Source organism: Moschus berezovskii, chromosome 1, assembly GCF_049115385.1.
Source record: "Moschus berezovskii isolate FMDL1 chromosome 1, NW_MosBer_1.0, whole genome shotgun sequence".
Taxonomy (NCBI): Eukaryota; Metazoa; Chordata; class Mammalia; order Artiodactyla; family Moschidae; genus Moschus; species Moschus berezovskii.
In genome coordinates, this window is record NC_142460.1 from 40,239,211 (window position 1) to 40,258,265 (window position 19,055).

At 41.7% G+C, this 19,055-nt stretch overlaps 1 protein-coding gene across 5 annotated transcripts in view; it reads right to left on the bottom strand.

Moving 5' to 3' along the window:
- The window catches only part of USP25 (ubiquitin specific peptidase 25), a 166,678-nt gene extending 162,615 nt beyond the window's left edge, over positions 1–4,063 (bottom strand). For 4 of the 5 annotated variants that reach the window (XM_088836114.1, XM_088836120.1, XM_055422304.2 and 1 more), the window contains exon 1: positions 3,613–4,063. In XM_088836114.1, coding sequence (XP_088692240.1) covers positions 3,613–3,657 — 45 coding nt within the window. In that variant the 5' untranslated portion in view covers positions 3,658–4,063. The remainder of the gene's footprint in view (positions 1–3,612) is intronic. The other variant, XM_055422322.2, reaches the window with a different exon arrangement.
- Between the last annotated feature and the right edge of the window lie 14,992 nt (positions 4,064–19,055).

Genomic DNA, 19,055 nt, shown 5'->3' on the forward strand with positions numbered 1-19,055 from the left:
ACTCCAATACTTTGTCCACCTCATGCGACAAGTTGACTCACCGGAAAAGAGTCTGATGCTAGGAGGGATTGGGGGTAGGAGGAGACGGGGACAACAGAGAATGAGATGGCTGGATGGCATCACCGACTCGATGGACATGAGTTTGAGTGAACTCTGGGAATTGGTGATGGACAGGGAGGCCTGGCATGCTGTGATTCATGGGGTCGCAAAGAGTCGGACACGACTGAACGACTGAACTGAACTGAACTATGTGCAACCAGTCAATCCTAAAGGAAATCAATCCTGAATAATCATTGGAAGGACTAATGCTGATGCTCCAATACTTTGGCCACCTGATGCAAAGAACTGACTCACTGGAAAAGACCCTGATGCTGGGAAAGGTTGAAGGCAGGAGGAGAAGGGGACCACAGAGGATGAGATGGTTGGATGGCATCACTGATTCGATGGACACGAGTTTGAGCAAGCTCTGTGAGTTGGTGATGAACAAGGAAGCCTGGCATGCTGCAGTCTATGGGGTCGCAAAGAGTAAGACACGACTAAGCAACTAAACTGAACTATGTGCAAGGAGCTGTTCTAAGCCCTAGGGTGAAACAAAATAGGCACACACACAAAAAATTATTCAACTCAGGAGAATACAGTTAATGTAAATAGAATCCAGCTCACAGCTCTTCAAATTAATCTGGTCTCTGGGAAAATGCCTTCTATTTTATATATTGCTACCCTAAAGAATCCTCATTTGGGACCTGAATCAATGAACCAAAATTCTGAGATGAGAATCTTACATTTCAGGTAAGTATCAAGCAGAAAAGCCAAAAATACACATTCAAGACCAAAATTATGACAGGACTTAACCTTAGCTAATCTGCTATCAACTCCAATTCACCTGTATCATCTTAAACCTCAGAAAAATGGCTCTTGGCAGTTTCACTTCATCTCACAACTCCCTGCAAGGGCCAAACTTGGGCAATCAAGCAAAGAACACATCTGAGGAAAAGGAAAAGACACCCCTTGCCTTATGTTACATTGTGACAAGCTACTCTGCAGGCAACAGAAGACCTGTGAGTTTTGTGCTACTTGAAAAAAAAGACCTGAGTGTTGTGCTCCTTTTTTAAATTATAATCATACATCCCTTGGGAAGGAAAAAAAAAAAAAAACAATCTCACAAAATAGGAAACTGTTCCAACGACATACTATAGCTCTTCACATAAAGCTAATATTATACATGAGCATACAACAATTTTTTAAAGAAGAGCAAAAATATGCTAAAATTTTGGTTATGCAATATGCACTAGACACTTCTCGTTTTACTAATAACTCATAGTTTCCATTTTAAAAACAAAGAGTTTCACTTTTGTTTCTTCTAAAGTACTCACTTCCTAGTTACTAGCTTGAAGTCTACTTCCTAGTTACCTTAAGCTTAGTGGATTTTAATGTCAGTTCATTTGAAGTAGTGTTTAAAGTATTTGAACCTGTATGGATATTTTAAAATAGTACTAATATGAGTAACAAAGTAACAGCATATTAATATGGCAAGCAAACACATTAAATGTTTCTTTAATACATAAACACCATGATAGAAGTATAAACATAAACGCTACTATACTGCTCTAAAAAATGTCCACCATCAAACCAGATGATACGACACATACTAAAAACAGTGTCAAAATGGTAGTATTTTAGACTAACTACTCCCTTTGCATAAGGAGGGGACTCATTAAACTAGAAAACTGGACTTGATGGCTAAGATCACTTTTAGTAATTTGATTCTTGATTCAAATTTATGCATAAACCTCTGAAATGGGCAAATCTGCATTATCTAAGTACATTAGTCAAAAATCAATTTAAAAAACTCAAAATTTTTTGCCATTGTTCAAATCTGACATGTGAAAAATACCAGCTACATTTCCCACTTTGAAAAAAAAAATAGGCTTTAATACTCAACATTGAAGAGAACGATAAACCAAAAGGACACCAAGCCTACTAAATATTGCTCAGCATACTATGGCCACAAGATCCTCCTCTAAGTATTAACACTTTTTCACATACTCAACATCAAAAACTAAAGTTCAAGGTATTCAAAACAGAATGGAGGGGATTAGGAGATAAACTGTTCTAAACTGCCATTATTAAAACCAGAATTATTTCACTGTAAATAAACTGCAGTCTGCAACATCTTCTAAATTAACCCCGTCACTCTGCAGGTGCTAAGTAGTGTCCTACTCTTTACCACCCCATGGCCCCATGCCATCCCAGAAACCCCCTCAGGCTCCTCCAAAGACATTGGAGTAGGTTGCCATTTCCTTCTCCAAGGGATCTTCCCAACGTAGGGATCGAACCAGAGTCTTCTGCATTGCAGACAGATTCTTTACCACTGATCCACCTGGGATGCCCAAATTAACCAATAACAATTAACTAACACACAAGAGTTCCAAGACAACTTCCCCAAAGTGTTTGAAATAACAATGCAGTATGCTCGCTTTCCAAAATTCTTGAGCATCTTCAGTTACTTCAAGTACTACCATAATTCTAAAAATACCTCAAACCAAAAACTTAGCACGCTGTGAATATACACAGTCCATTTTACGACAGTAGGCCTTATTCTAAAATCAAGCACAGGTAGGATATAATGATGCCAAAAAACTACCGATATCAACACCACAGGGTGGGGCATCCACACTATTCTCCCAGAAAAATCGAACAGTTCTAGCAGCTTTTCACAGTAAAACCTGGTCACCACCATAATCGCAAGACGAGTAAAGTAATGTTTTCCTTTTGCCCAAAATGTTTTCACACCAATAACCCCCTCCCCAAAAATTAAGCCATAGCAAACGACTCTCCAGGATATGGTGCAACCCGTGATCGTGCACTTGAGATTCCGAAGCAAAATAGAGGGGGAAAAAGTAGCATCTCTCACTTAAGTATACTTAACGGAAAAGATTTGAAGCTTCACAAACCCAGATTTTTTTTTTTTTTTTAAGGAAGCAACCTTTTTATGTGTGACCGAGGCAAGAGTAAAGGGTGAGGATGGAACAAGGTCAAACTTAGGGGACAAAATATACCAGAAAGGCCAAAAAGGTCTCCTTCTTAAGGGAGAGTTTCTATATTAAAAAAAAGAAAAGAAAGATAGAAAAAGGAACCAACCAAATTCTCTGCTTTTACATTGAGTCCACCTGGTTCCGGTACCTGCCCCGCCAGGCAGGCAACTCAATTCCGGTGGAGACTCTTTTGCAAAATAGCAGACCTGGAAGGCTCTTGGAAAGAAAACTGGGTTCACGAGGGATGACAACCGGCTATTTCTTTTTCTTAAAAAAAAAAAGAAAAGGACGAGGAAGATAAAGTTTAATTAGGAAGTCATATAGAGGAGTGCAGGAATGTGAGGTCGCGCTCAACAAATACCCACACCGTCGGCTACAGGAAAACAATTGGCAAGAAGGAAGTGGGCTGAAGCCGGCTAGCTACACCCCGCTCTCCACTCGCAGCCCGGAACTGGGCGCGACGCCCCCACTGCGGGCAGGGGCGGGGGGCGGCGGCGCGGGGAAAGCGGGGGCGGGGGCGGCCCGGGCGGCGCGCAGGTCCCGGCCGCGGCGGGCGAGCGGGGCCGGGGCTGCTCACCTTCTGCGCCGCGCTCTGCTGCAGCACGTTCTGCTCCACGGTCATGGCCCCCGCCGCGCCGGCGCCCGGCTCCCCGAGCCTCCGCTGGCCCTGACCGCCGAGCTCCGCCGAGCCCCAGGGAGCGGCGCGGACAGCCGGCGAGGACAGCGCCCCCGCCAGCCAGGCGCGAAGGCGGCGGCGGCCGGCGTGCGCGGGCACCGCGGGCCGGCGGCGAGGCGCGGACTCCGAGGGCCACGGCGGCGGCCCCACGACTCCGCGCGGCCCGCCTCAGCTCGGCTGGGCGGCCGCGGCCCGGGCCATGAGCGGCCGGCGGACGCTGGGGGGCGGGAGGGCGCTAGCAAGCCCGGACGCGTCACGCGCGCGCGCGCCCGCTCCTCCGCGGGCGGCTCGCGGGCCTCTGCGGGGAAGGCAAAGGGGACAGAGGGAGCGGCCGGCCAGAATGGCGCTGTCCTCCTCCCGCCGCAACTCCCCCTCCCCTCCCTCAACCGCCGTCACCGCCCCCGCCTAGCGGCTCCGCCCCCGCCGAGCCCCGCCCGCCGGCCGCCCTAACCCTACATTGTGACCCGCGGGGCGGCGGGGCGGGGCGGGGGCGGGGCCGCTCCGGAGCCCCGCCCCCTCCAGGAGGCCCGGGGGGTGGGGCGAGCGAGCGCCGCGCGGGCCCGGCCTCGGAGCCGCCCCTGCGGCAGGTTGCGCGACGCCTCGCCGCGGCTCCGCGGTGCTCCTAGCACAGGCCTGAGGGCATCATGCCTCTCCGTGCCCAGAATCTGTCGGTCCCAAACCGCTTTGGGTCCCGAATCCCTTCTTCTTTCTGAGTCTCTGGTCCTCTCCCCAGCCCTTTCTAGGAATTTCACAGGAAGTAAACTTGCCCGAAGGGAAAGTCAATTGTGATTTAAGCAAAAGGCTGTCAGGAGGCCTTATGCTGGAATGTACTTTTCTCCGCAACTAATCATTACGTAAGTTAATACTGATAGTCTCTGTCCACTTCTTTCTTTCAAACATGTGCCAGTCACTGGCAGGCTCTTAAGAAATACGGTTTATTTTCCTAAGGTTTGACATAAATGAAATACGGTCTATTCAACGGACAGTGTTACAAAAATATCACTGCGTAGATGGTACAGGATGCCCCAATTGCCAATTATCAATTAACCACCCTTCTTGAACTACTTGATTATATATGGAATAGTAAGGCAAACGTAATGTTGAGAAAGCAGTCTATAATCGCAAAAATATCTTGAGTTTTACAAGCTTCTCTGGGGGAGGGAAGCAAATAGGATGTGAGGGTGCCATGTGTCAGGAGAGAAGCAATAACCAGTGGTTCAGTTCAGTTCAGTCACTCAGTCGTGTTCGACACTTTGCAAACCCATGAAACGCAGCACACCAGGCATCCCTGTCCATCACCAACTCCCGGAGTTCACTCAAACTCATGTCCATCGAGTCGGTGATGCCATCTAACCATCTCATCCTCTGTCCTCCACTACTCCTCCTGCCTTCAATCTTTCCCAACATCAGGGTGTTTTCAAATAAGTCAGCTCTTCGCATAAGGTGGTCTTAGTATTGGAGTTTCAGCTTTAACATCAGCCCTTCCAATGAACACCCAGGACAGATTTCCCTTAGGATAGACTGGTTGGATCTCCTTGCAGTCCAAGGGACTCTCAAGAGTCTTCTCCAATACTACAGTTCAAAAGCATCAATTCTTCGGCACTCAGCTTTGTTCACAGTCCAACTCTCACATCCATACATGACCACTGGAAAAACCATAGACTTGACTAGACAGACCTTTGTTGACAAAGTAATGTCTCTGCTCTTTAATATGCTATCTAGGTTGGTCATAACTTTCCTTCCAAGGAGTAAGCGTCTTTTAATTTCATGGCTGCAGTCACCATCTGCAGTGATTTTGGAGCCCCCAAAAATAAAGTCAGCCATTGTTTTCCACTGTTTCCCCATCTATTTAATATGAAGTGATAGGACCAGAGGCCATGATCTTAGTTTTCTGAATGTTGAGCTTTAAGCCAACTTTTTCACTCTCCTCTTTCACTTTCATCAAGAGGCTCTTTAGTTCCTCTTCACTTTCTGCCATAAGGGTGGTGTCATCTGCATATCTGAGGTTAATGATATTTCTCCCAGCAATCTTGATTCCAGCTTGTGCTTCATCCAGCCCAGCGTTTCTCATGATGTACTCTGCATATAAGTTAAATAAGCAGGGTGATAGTATACAGCCTTGACGTACTCCTTTTCCTATTTGGAACCAGTCTGTTGTTCCATGTCCAGTTCTGACTATTGCTTCCTGACCTGCATACCGGTTTCTCAAGAGGCAGGTCAGGTGGTCTGGGATTCCCATCTCTTTCAGAATGTTCCACAGTTTATTGTGATACACACAGTCAAAGGCTTTGACATAGTCAATAAAGCAGAAATAGATGTTTTTCTGAAACTCTCTTGCTTTCTCCATGATCCAGCGGATATTGGCAATTTGATCTCTGGTTCCTCTGCCTTTTCTAAAACCAGCTTGAACGTCAGAAGTTCACGGTTCATGTATTGCTGAAGCCTGGCTTGGAGAATTTTGAGCATTACTTACGAGCATGTGAGATGAGTGCAATTGTGGGGTAGTTTGAGCATTCTTTGGCATTGCCTTTCTTTGGGATTGGAATGAAAACTGACCTTTTCAGTCCTGTGGCCACTGCTGAATTGATATACTCAAAAATACAATATACCCATAAGCAAATCTGGGTATAGTTTTTAATATGATTCTTTTTTTTAAAAAAAGCCATTTTGGTATGTGGTCATTGAAGCATTTGTTTTTGTTTTATTTAATAATCATGAATTACTGTAACTCCTAAGGTTTTGTACTTAGTGCACTTTGCAAACCATCTTTGCTCTGCACCATAGAGGTAGGTCTTCAACCAACTTTTGTGGTCTTTGCTTTCAGTTTTCATGTTTATTTGCTCATTTGATGTTGACAGATTACAATTTTTATTTATTGCTATCTTACATCTTTGACAGAAGATTTTGAAAAGTTGTGAACTGGTTGGAAACTCAGGATTTTAAGGAATAATAGAACAGTTCTGACAGAATGCGTACATTTTTAATGAGAACATGCCTAGTGCTCAGTTGCTTCAGTTGTTTCTGACTTTGTGACCCTATGGGTCATGGCCTGCCCTGATCCGCCATCCATGGAATTCCCCAGGCAAGAATATTGAAGTTGCTGTGCCCTCCTCCAGGGGGTCTTCCCGACCCAGGGATCAAACCTACCACTCTTACATCTGGGCTTCTGCATTAGCAGGCAGATTCTTTACCACTAGCACCACTTGGGCAGAGAAGGCAATGGCAAGCCACTCCAGTACTCTTGCCTAGAAAATCGCATGGACAGAGGAGCCTGGTGGGCTGCAGTCCATGGGGTCGCTACTAGTCGGACACGACTGGGCGACTTCACTTTCACACATTGGAGAAGGAAATGGCAACCCACCCCAATGTTCTTGCCTGGAGAATCCCAGGGACGGCGGAGCCTGGTCGGCTGCCGTCTATGGGGTCGCACGGAGTTGGACACGACTGAAGTGACTTAGCAGTAGCAGCACCACCTGGGAAGCCCTTTTATGAGAACACTGAGTCCCGACAAGGGTAACTTGTCAAGGAAAGCTTGCTGCTGCTGCTAAGTCGCTTCAGTCGTTTCCGACTCCGTGCGACCCCATAGACGGCAGCCCACCAGGCTCCGCCGTCCCTGGGATTCTCCAGGCAAGAACACTGGAGTGGGTTGCCATTTCCTTCTCCAATATGTGAAAGTGAAAAGTGAAAGTAAAGTCGCTCAGTCTTGTCCGACTAGAAGCGACCCCATGGACTGTAGCCCACCAGGCTCCTCTGTCCATGGGATTTTCTAGGCAAGAGTACTGGAGTGGCTTGCCACTAGAGCCCATTTTTCCTCATTTATACATGAAAATTCTTTCCACACACCAACTTCAAGTTTGTCTGTATTATAAATGGTCTTAAAATTTAGTCTATCTACTTCTTTACATTTGAATTTAAGAAAGTTAAATTTAACATAAAAATCTACCAATGTGGTTTCAAAAAGCTATTACCAGATACTAAAGTTTAGTTGTTAGATTTTGGCAATAAATACTCCTCTGAGTTAGAATTTTTACTTCCACAAAAAAAAAAAAAATTATCTTACCGGTGCTTTCTATATAATTAGCAAATAAAGCAATTTGTATGGTAGTTTGTACCTGCCCACTTTGATCATTCCCAGATTACTTCTAATGGATTCCTATTTAAAATTTTTTAAATTTTACTTGTGGTTTTGTAGAACCTTCGGAAGCAAATTTCATGTTTCATTACAGATATTTTTTTAGAAAGCATACAATTGGAATGAACAGAGAGTGAAAATTTGAGATAAATTTACACATAAGACACATTTCCAGATATTCTATTTTTTTTTTTTTAATTGTTCCCCAGTGTCAGTTTTGCTGTTCATGAGTCAGCCTTAATATGGATGGTTGCTGGAATTTTATGTCTTCACTGTGTGTGTGTGTGTGTGTGCTTAGTCGCTCAGGCATGTCCAATTCTTTCCAATACTTTGGACTGTAGCTTTCCAGGCTTCTCTGTCCATGGATTTCCTAGGCAATACTGGCAATTCCTTCTCCACATTATATTCATTAATAATTCCTAAATTATTGCATTGCTCTGGATTGTTGGCACTTCGATAAACAAGTGATACATTTCATATAAAATTAAATGTTTAATTCTTTAAATTTATTTTTTAATTGAAGTATAGTTGATTTACAATGTTATGTTAATTTTCTGCTGCAAAGTGACTCAGTTATACACGTATATACTTCTTTTTTATACTGTTTTCAATTATGACTTATCCTAGTATAGTTCCCTGTGCTATACAATAGGGCCTTGTTGTTTAGCCATTCTATGTGTAATAGTTTGCATCTACTAACCCCAAACTCCCAATCCATCCCTTTCCCATGCCCCTCCCCGTTGGCATCCATAACTCTGTTCTCTATTGTCTGTTTCTGTTCTGCAGATAGGCTTATTTGTGCCATATTTTAGATTCCACGTAATAGTGTTACCATATTGTACTTGTCTTTCAGATTTATTTCACTTAATATGACAGTCTCTAATTTCATGCATGTTGCTGCAAATAGAATTACTTCATTCTTTCTTATGGCTGAGTAATACTCCATTATGTATGTGTCTATATGTACCACATTTTCTTTATCTATTCAGCCATCTGTTGATGAACATTTAGGCTCAGTAGTAAAGAATCCACCACCAAAACAGGAGATGTGGGTTCACTGGGTTTGATCCCTGGGTCAGGAATCCCCAGTGGAGGAAGAAATGGTAAGCTACCACAGTATTCTTGCCAAGAAAAGTCCAGGGACAAGGGAGCCTGGAGGGCTACAGCCCATGGGGCTGCAAAAGCAGGACACAACTGGGCAACAAAACACACAGATGTTTTGCTCCAGACACGAAGTCTATTTTTCTGTTGCAGATCAAAATATTGTTTCTAAGATTATTCCCCCCCAGTCAGTCTCTCCTATAAGGAAGCTTCCACAAGCCTCTTATCTTTATCCATCAGAAGGCAGAAAGAATGAAAACCACAATCATAGAAAACTAATCAAACTGATCACATGGATCACACACTTGTCTAAATCAATGAAACGATGAGTCATGCCATGAAGGGCCACCCAGGATGGATGGGTCATGATCAAGAATTCTGACCAAATGTGGTCCACTGGAGAAGGGAATGGCAAACCACTTCAGTATTCTTGCCTTGAGAACCCCATGAACAGTATGAAAAGGCAAAAAGATACAACACTGAAAGAAAAAAGAAAAAGCAAGAGAGTTCCACAAAAACATCTACTTCTGATTTATTGACTACACCTAAGCCTTTGACAGCGTGGATCACAGCAAACTGTGGAAAATTCATCAAGAGATGGGAATACCAGACTACCTTACCTGCCTCCTGAGAAATCTGTATGCAGGTCAGGAAGCAACAGGTAAAACTGGATATGGAACAACATACTGGTTCCAAATTGGGAAAGGAGTACATCAAGGCTGTATATTGTCACCCTGCTTATTTAGATTATATGCAGAGTATATCACGCAAAATGAGCAGGCTGGATGAAGCACAAACTGGAATCAAGATTGCCAGAAGAAATATCAATGACCTCAGATAGGCAAATGATACCAGCCTTATGGCAGAAAGTGAAGAAGAACTAAGGAGCCTCTTCAGTTCAGTTCAGTTCAGTCGTGTCCGACTCTTTGCGACCCCATGAATCACAGCACGCCAGCCCTCCCTGTGCATCACCAACTCCCGGAGTTCACTCAAACTCATGTCCACAGAGTTGGTGATGCCATCCAGCCATCTCATTCTCTGTCATCCCCGTCTCCTCCCACCCCAATCCCTCCCAGCATCAGACTCTTTTCCAGTGAGTCAACTCGTCGCATGAGGTGGCCAAAGTATTGCAGTTTCAGCTTTAGCATAAGTCCTTCCAATGAACACCCAGGATTGATCTCCTTTAGAATGGACTGGTTGGATCTCCTTGCAGTCCAAGGGACTCTCAAGAGTCTTCTCCAGCACCACAGATCAAAAGCATCAATTCTTTGGCAATCAGCTTTCTTCACAGTCCAACTCTCACATCCATGCATGACCACAGGAGAAACCATAGCCTTGACTAGACAGACCTTGGTTGGCAAAGTAATGTCTCTGCTTTTTAATATGCTATCTAGGTTGGTCATAACTTTTCTTCCAGGGAGCAAGCGTCTTTTAATTTCCTGGCTGCAATCAGCATCTGCAGTGATTTTGGAGCCCAAAAAAATAAAGTCTGACACTGTTTCCACTGTTTCCCCATCTATTTCCCATGAAGTGATGGGACCAGATGCCATGATCTTCATTTTCTGAATGTTGAGCTTCAAGCCAAACTTTTCACTCTCCTCTTTCACTTTCATCAAGAGGCCTTTGAGTTCCTCTTCACTTTCTGCCACTCTTAATGAAAGTGAAAGAGGAGAGTGAAAAAGTTGGCTTAAAACTCAACATTCAGAAAACTAAGATCATGGTATGTAGTCTCATCACTTCATGGCAAATAGGCAGGGAAACAATGGAAAGAGTGATAGACTTTATTTGCTTGGGCTCCAAAATCACTGCAGATGGTGACTGCAGCCATGAAATTAAAAGACGCTTGCTCCCTGGAAGAAAAGCTATGACCAAATTAGACAGCATATTAAAAACAGAGACATTACTTTGCCAAAAAGGTCTGTCTAGTCAAACCTATGGTTTTTCCAGTAGTCGTGTATGGATGTGAGAGTTGGACCGTAAAGAAGGCTGGGCACCAAGGAATTGGTGCTTTTGAACTGCAGTGTTGGAGAAGATTCTTGCTAGTCCCTTGGAGTGAAAGATCAAACCAGTCCATCCTAAAGGAAATCAGTCCTGAATATTCATTGGAAGGACTGATGCTGAAGCTGAAGCTCTAATATTTTAGCCACCTGATGGGAAGAACTGACTCATTGGAAAAGACCCTGATGCTGAGTAAGATTGAAAGCAGGAGGAGAAGGGGTTGACAGAGGATGAGATGGTTGCATGGCATCACCGACTCGATGGACATGAGTTTGAGCAGCTCTGGGAGTTGGTGATGGACAGGGAAGCCTGGCGTGCTGCTATAAATGGGGTCATAAAGAGTCAGAAATGAGTGAGCAACTGAACTGAACTGAACTGAAGAGTTTTTAATATCCTATCTTGTATGTGAACCAAGGACCTCGGTATTATTCTATTTTAACTTTTTATTTCTCTTTGTTTAGATGGGTATGAAAATCTGTTTCTGGACACCTGTTTAATATGGTGCCAAAGCACATCTAGAAGACATGAACAAGGTAAATTTAAACAATTTCCACAGCAAAAGAATGTTTTTAAAATTTATTTTGAAGAGAATAGAAATTGTTTGTTTGTTTGTTTTCTTAAGGTGTATTGACATTCTGGGATACTTTTATTTCCACCAATACGGGAACCATAAACGATCATTCAAAGAAGAGATTTCTATGATGTCACAGTGGCATCATTTAGCAATAGAGTGTTCAGAGACTGGAACCTGTAGGAGTATTTTCTGCCTAATACACGTACTATAAAACGCTTATCAAATTAAATGGACAGCCACAAAGGAGAGAAAATAAGTTTATTTATGGCTTTCCATAAACTAACTGTAACTCTAACTTCTCATTCCAATTGGATAGATTTTCATGGTCCTAGCAGCCATACTGTTTTATATCATGTAATATCACTAGTATTTCCAGTCATTGATGGATGCTACCTCCCACACTGATAGTCTCCAAGATACTGCTCCTTTAGTAAGCGTATTAGTTTGCTAGGGCAGCCATAACAAAATGCCATGGACTGAGTGGCTTAAACAACAGAAGTCAGTTTTCTCAGTTCTGGAGACTGGAAGTCAAAGATGAACGTACCAGCAGTGTTCGTTTTCTCTTGCTGCCCCTCTCCTAGTCTTGCGGATGCTGCCTCTGCATATACGGTTTACTCTCTCCACTCACACTCCCTTGATGTCTCTTTCTCTTTTTGTTAGGACCAGCCACATTGCATAGGGCCCCACTCTTAACAGCCTCATTTTAAGTATTACATCCTTAAAGACATCATCTCTGATTATGATTATATTCTGAGGTACTAAGGTTGGGGCTTTAACATGAGAATTTTAGAGGAACACAATTCAGCTCATAGCAGCCATACTCAATCTAGTTAATCCTGAACTTCATATTTATATGCCATCAATATCCTGTTTCCTGCCCCACTCCATGAATTCTTAGATTGACAGGAGATGCAGTAACACATTAGAGGATCAGTGCAGTTCAATTGTTCAGTCGTGTCCCACATTTTGCGACCCTATGGACAGCAGCACACCAGGCTTCCCTGTCCATCACCAACTTCCAGAGCTTGTTCAAACTCATGTCCATCGAGTTGGTGATGCCATCCAACCATCTCATCCTCTGTCATTTCCTTCTCCTCCTGCCTTCAATCTTTCCCAGCATCAGGGTCTTTTCCAGTGAGTCAGTTCTTCACATCACATAGCAAAAGCATTGGAGTTTCAGCTTCAGCATCAGTCCTTCCATTGAATATTCAAGACTGATTTCCTTTAGGATGGACTGGTTGGATCTCCTTGCAGTCCAAGGGACTCTCAAGAGTCTTCTCCAACACCACAGTTCAAAAGCATCAATTCTTCAGTGCTCAGCTTTCTTTATGGTCCAACTCTCACATCCATACATGACTACTGGACAAACCATAGCTTTGATTAGATGGACCTTTGTCGGCCATTAAAGGATGGCATCACCGACTCGATGGACATGAGTTTGAGTGAACTCCGGGAGTTGGTGATGGATAGGGAGGCCTGGCGTGCTGTGGTTCATGGGGTCACAGAGAGTCGGACATGACTAAGCGACTGAACTGAACTGAACTGAACTGAAAGGATATATCTCTACATTTCCTGCCAATACTGACAGTTCCAATTGAAATAGTTTTGAAAAATTGAAAACAGAATCTATTCTAATGTGAACTATACCTTTGCAAGGTCTACTTTGAAAGAAAGATCTATGTAGGAGAAAACCCTACACTTTACCAACTGAGAGCTCGCATGAAAGTAGAGATTTCTTGAGTGAATCACATGGTCTTCTTACCTTGAACCTGCCCAAAGGTGTATTCTGACCCTGAAAATGAAGTCCCAGACCCTTTCTCGTTTCTTTCCTCTTTTCCCCTGGTATAGTCATAGGCACACGCACTTTTCCCTGAAAGTGATTCATGTCACTTCTTAAAACCTGTATCTCCCTTATTCAGGGCATGTGCTCTGCTTATTCGCTCAGTCATGTCCAACTCTTTGCGACCCCAAGGACTGTAGCCCTCCAGGCTCCTCTGTCTAATTGGATTCTCCAGGCAAGGATAGTGGAGTGGGTTGCCTTGCTCTCCTCCAGGGGATCTTCTGAACCCAGAGATCGAACCCCATGTCTCCCTCATTGCAGGCAGATTCTTTACCATCTGAGCCACGAGGGAAGCCAAAACATATATGGAAAGAAATCATATATACGATTTCTATATATGTTCAAATCCCAAAGACAAGCTGAAAGACTGATGATCTTCACCAAGTTACTTAAGTCTTCTGCATATCCCTTGTCTATTTGCTATCAGGAACATTCCTTGTACTTCTATTACTCTTCTCTGCATCACAGAAAGGACTATCCCTCCGTGTCCTACTCTCTCAGGTCAGCTGGCTTCAGAATAGATTTCACCTTTGAGAAACATAGGTGGGTATCAGAGTGTGTGAGAAAGGGAGAAGCCAGGCTCCTCTGCTTCCTCCTTCTCCTGCTCCCCTTCAGGGGCATCTCTTTGGGCTACATCTCTTCAGTGGTTCCCATTTTCAAAAGATTGGCCTACCTGAGTTCAAGGTCCTCCAGGTGAGGCAGGTCCCTGAGCTCTAGAAATCTTGCTTCCGTCATCTGTCCAAATGAAGAGTCATAGTGATTTCTTGCTGTTGCTAAACTCTGATTTAACTCATCCTCCCTTTTCAATGTCCTCTTTCCTTACCTGTGTAACCAGTACTTTAAATTATACTTTGATTTAAATACTTAGAGAGTATTGTGCTGCTTTCTTATTTTTTTGATATGAACTTTACTGACATATGCTCTAGAGATCTCTGTCATTTTTTAAATGAGTGTAATAATATAGGGTTATTTTGATGGTTAGATGATTTTTTGCTGTTGTTATTGTTCAGTCACTAGGTTGTGTCTGACTCTATGCGACCCCATGGACTGCAGCATGCCAGGCTTCTCTGTCCCTCACTGTCTCCCAGAGTTTGCTCAAATTCATGTCCATTGAGTCAGTTTTGAATTCTAACCATCTCCTCCTCTGCTGTCCTGTTCTCCCTTTGCCTTCAATCTTTTCCAGCATCGGGGCTTTTCCAGTGAGTTGGCTTTTTGCATCAAGTGGCTTCAAAGCATTGGATCTTCACCTTCACCATCAGTCTTTTCAATGAACATTCAAGTTTGTTTTCTTTTAGGATTGATGGGTTTGATCTTCTTGCTGTCCAAAGGATTCTCAAGAGTCTTCTCCTGCACCACAATTCAAAAGCATGGATTCTTTGGCACTCAGCCTTCTTTATGGTCCAGTTCTCATATCCATACATGACTACTGAAAAAACCATAGCTTTGATTAGAGGAAACATGTTGGCAAAGTGATGTCTCTGCTTTTGGATACACCGTCTAGTTTTGTCACAGCTTTTCTTCCAAGAAGCAAGTGTCTTTTAATTTCATGCTGGCAGTCACTGTCTGCACTGATTTTGGAGCCCAAGAAAATAAAACCTGTCAGTTTCCACTTTTTCCCCTTCTATTTGCATGAAGTGATGCTACTGGATGCCGTAATGTTCATTTTCTGAACGTTGAGTTTTAAGCCAGCTTTCACTCTCCTCTTTCACCTTCATCAAGAATCTCTTTAGATCATCTTCACTTTCTGCCATTCGTATGGTGTCATCTGTGTATCTGAGGTTGTTGATATTTCTCCTGGCAATCTTGATTCCAGTTTGTGATTCATCCAGCCTGGCATTTTGCATGATGTACTCTGCATATAAGTTAAATAATCAGAGTGACAATATACAGTCTTGTTGTACTACTTTCCCAATTTTGAACCAGTCAGTTGTTCCATATCCAGTTCTAACTTAATTAAATAATTAAGTACATGTAAAATATTTACATGTACTTATTTAGAAACATGTACTTATTTAGAACACTGTAAGGCACAAAGTATAAACATAATAAATGTGAGCAAGTTTGTGTTACAATTATTGTTCCTTGTGAACTACAAATTGAGAAGTTAAAAGCTATCGGAGAAGGAAATGGCAACCCACTCCAATGTTCTTGCCTGGAGAATCCCAGGGATGGGGGAGCCTGGTGGGCTACCATCTATGGGGTCGCATAGAGTCGGACACAACTGAAGTGACTTAGCAGCAGCAGCAAGAATTATTCAGCTGTGGCTGAATATTCTGAGAATAGGAAAATAAAGCCAGTAGCAGAGTTAAATGAGATCAGTTTATAAAATCTGACAGCCTAAGGAGGAACTGTTCTGGTGATTTCTGTAGTAGTTTCATATGTCAAATCATGTACAAAAGAACTTGTTTAGTTATTCCTGGGCAGCTACTTTACCAATAATTTCAGACTCTCAATGATCATTTGTGTTCTCTCTTGGGTGGTAGAAAAAACACAAAATTCTGATATAAACACCTTTAATTTTTAAAAATACATATTATTTAGCTATGAAAAGGTGCTAACCTGTGCCATTTGCAGAGACATGGATGGACCTAGGGACTGTCATACAGAGTGAAATAAGTCAGAAAGAGAAAAACAAATATATATTAGTGCATATATGTGGAATCATGGGGGAAAATCGCACAGATGAAGCTATTTGCAAACTATAAATAGAGACAAATGTAGAGAACAAATGTGTGGACACCAAAGGGGAAAGGGGAGATGGGATAAATTGGGAGATTGAGATTGACATATATGCCCTGCTATGTATAAAATAGATAACTAATGAGAACTAACTGTAGAACACAGGGAACTCTACTCAATGCTCTGCAGTGACCTAAATGGGAAGGAAATACAAAAAAGAGGAAATATATATATATATATGATTCATTTTGCTCTATAGCAGAAAATAACATTGTAAAGCAAATATCCTTCAATAAAAATTTTTTAAAATGCCTATTAGAGATGTGGCAGGTGAGAAATTTATTTTTGTTCAAACAAAGCTAATAGCAAGCAGAAACAAAACAAAAGGAAAAAAAAACTTAAATATTAAGCAGAAGTTATGCTCATTTTTGGATTCTTCATGATGATGTCTATACTGAAGAGGTATTCAAAAGTGTAATTAAAATGAATTCACATAAATTTAAAAAAATCTCCTTTCCTACTTTCTAGGCTTTCAGAAAATGTTTGTGTATAATCAGTGTGAAATATCATCTTATAAAATGATATATGTATTCAATAATCTGCTGTTGTCTCAGCCCATTAGTTTGGTCTGTTCTTCACTAAGAACAAGTGGAATATGTTTTTTGCGAAGGTTAGTTAGATGGTCTGTTCAAATCTACCCTAGCTTTAGTTGGGCTATCATTTTATAAACACCTATAGTTGTGTGAGAAGATTGACTGAGAATAAATCTTGAATAAATGAAAACAGGATAGCATATTTTAAAATTAGATCCTATTGGTTTCAATTTCAGAACCTCCTCTAAGACTGGTCTTACTGTCAGGTGAGTTGGGCTGGCTGTTCTAGGACTTCTATTTTGAGGGGAGTACAGAAAATAGTCTATGATACATTAGAGCCAGTTACTATTTTTTGTACACTTACTATGTGCCAGGACCTATGCTAAGCATTTCACAATTCAAGCAGTTTAATCTTTACAGCAACCCCATGATGCTGGAATGATTACACTCTTTTCACAGAGGAAGAAGTTGTGGCTTGTTGTTTAAGTAAATTGTCCTAGGACACACCTCCAAACATATTAAATTGGTTTGAACTGGTGGCTCAGAGGTTAAAGCGTCTGCCTCCAATGTGGGAGACCCGGGTTCGATCCCTGGGTCGGGAAGATCCCCTGGAGAAGGAAATGGTAACCCACTCCAGTAGTCTTGCCTGGAGAATCCCATGGATGGAGAAGCCTGGTAGGCTACAGTCCACGGGTTGCAAAGAGTCGGACACGACTGAGCAACTGAACGGAACGGAAGAGGTCTGTCTGACTTCAAAGCTTCTGCATTTAAACCCTCTGCACTGTAGATCAACCATTTTTCAAGTGTGTTTAATGGAACCTGGAAGTCCTTAAAACCCTTTTGGAGGTCTGCAAGATGTTCCCTTTTTCAGTGATATATCTATGTAAGACCAGATTTTCCTCACATACTTCAACCTGCATAATATATGTTAATGGATAGAATAATGTAGAAATAAATTAGAGACTTTTCTTGCATTCTGTTAAACCAGATATTAGAGATTTGCAAAATACAAAATGTCATTATCCTTTTTGTTTTGGAAAACATGGTCACTTTTTATAAAAGTAATATTTATATTGAAATATAATGGGTTTCTTGTTTTTAAATGAAATAGTAAGTATTTTTTAAATTTCTCAGTTTTAATCTCTAATATAATGAAGAGTGATGGATATAGCCTACAGACATAAAATCTCATTGGGGTTCTCACTAATTTTTGAGTGTGTTAATCAGTTCTAGGACCAAAAATGCTGAGACTCATTGCTGTAGACTTCTATTGTCATGAAGCATTTTGCAATAACTAGAAATAAAACTGATCTGACAACTCTTTATGTCTCTCAGGTAACATGTGTCACTAGATCCTTTGAGAAATTGAGGTGGAAACAAACTGAATAAAAATTTCTTGCTTATTCAAGTACCAAAAGTTGAAAAGTTCAAAAGCTAGTTAAGCTCTAGATTTAGAAATTATTATGTAGAAAAATAGATCCCTAGAAATGTGTGGATGAAAAAATAAATCAAAGAAGTTGATTCTACCTTCTCTGTTGTTGACAGGATCAAAGATGACTTACTAGAGAGTACTCTAATAATGATAAAGAACAATTCAAATGTATGATGTTCTTATAGGCTATTATCATATTTCAGTAGTATGAAATTATGGAAATTAAGAATTGGTTTTGAGAACTAGATTAAGCACTATTTAATATATATAGCTATATTATATATAACCAATTTAATATAATGGATATAATAACTTTATCTTAAGTGCTTTACCATGTATATGTATATAATTCACTTGACTATATGATGTCTCATGTGATCCTTATTAATTATGCTATGAAACAAAACAAGACAAACTGTATATTCAGTGTATTCATTCTACAAATATGGAAACCTAGTCTCAGAGTGGTTGAGTGACTTGCAAACAGTATACAGAATGTGTATGGTTGTGATAAAACTTGTACCAAGCATAATACCCCAGCAAATATTTATTAAATGATAAATAAATAAATTAGATCTTCTGACTCTTAGTCCACTGTCTTAGCTCTGGCATATGCCAATTTAAGAAGGTCCTATATTTTGCAATACCACCTAATTTGCCAACATTATTAAAAATGAGTTCAAAAAGACACATTGCAGTATTCACTTAGCAGTTCTTTGTCAGGAGAGCAACAACAGATGAGGATGATATGCATTCTTTTTTTTTTTTTTTTTATACTTTAATAAATTAAAAAAAAAATTTTATTGGAGGATTATTGCTTTACACTATTGTGTTGGTTTCTGCCATACATCAAAATGAATCAGTCACAGGTATACATGTTTCCCATCCCTCCTGAACCTCCCTCCCCTGTCCCACCCCATCCCACCCTTCTAGGTTGTCACAGAGCACAGGGTTGAGCTCCCTGAGTCACACAGCAAATTCCCACTGGCTGTCTA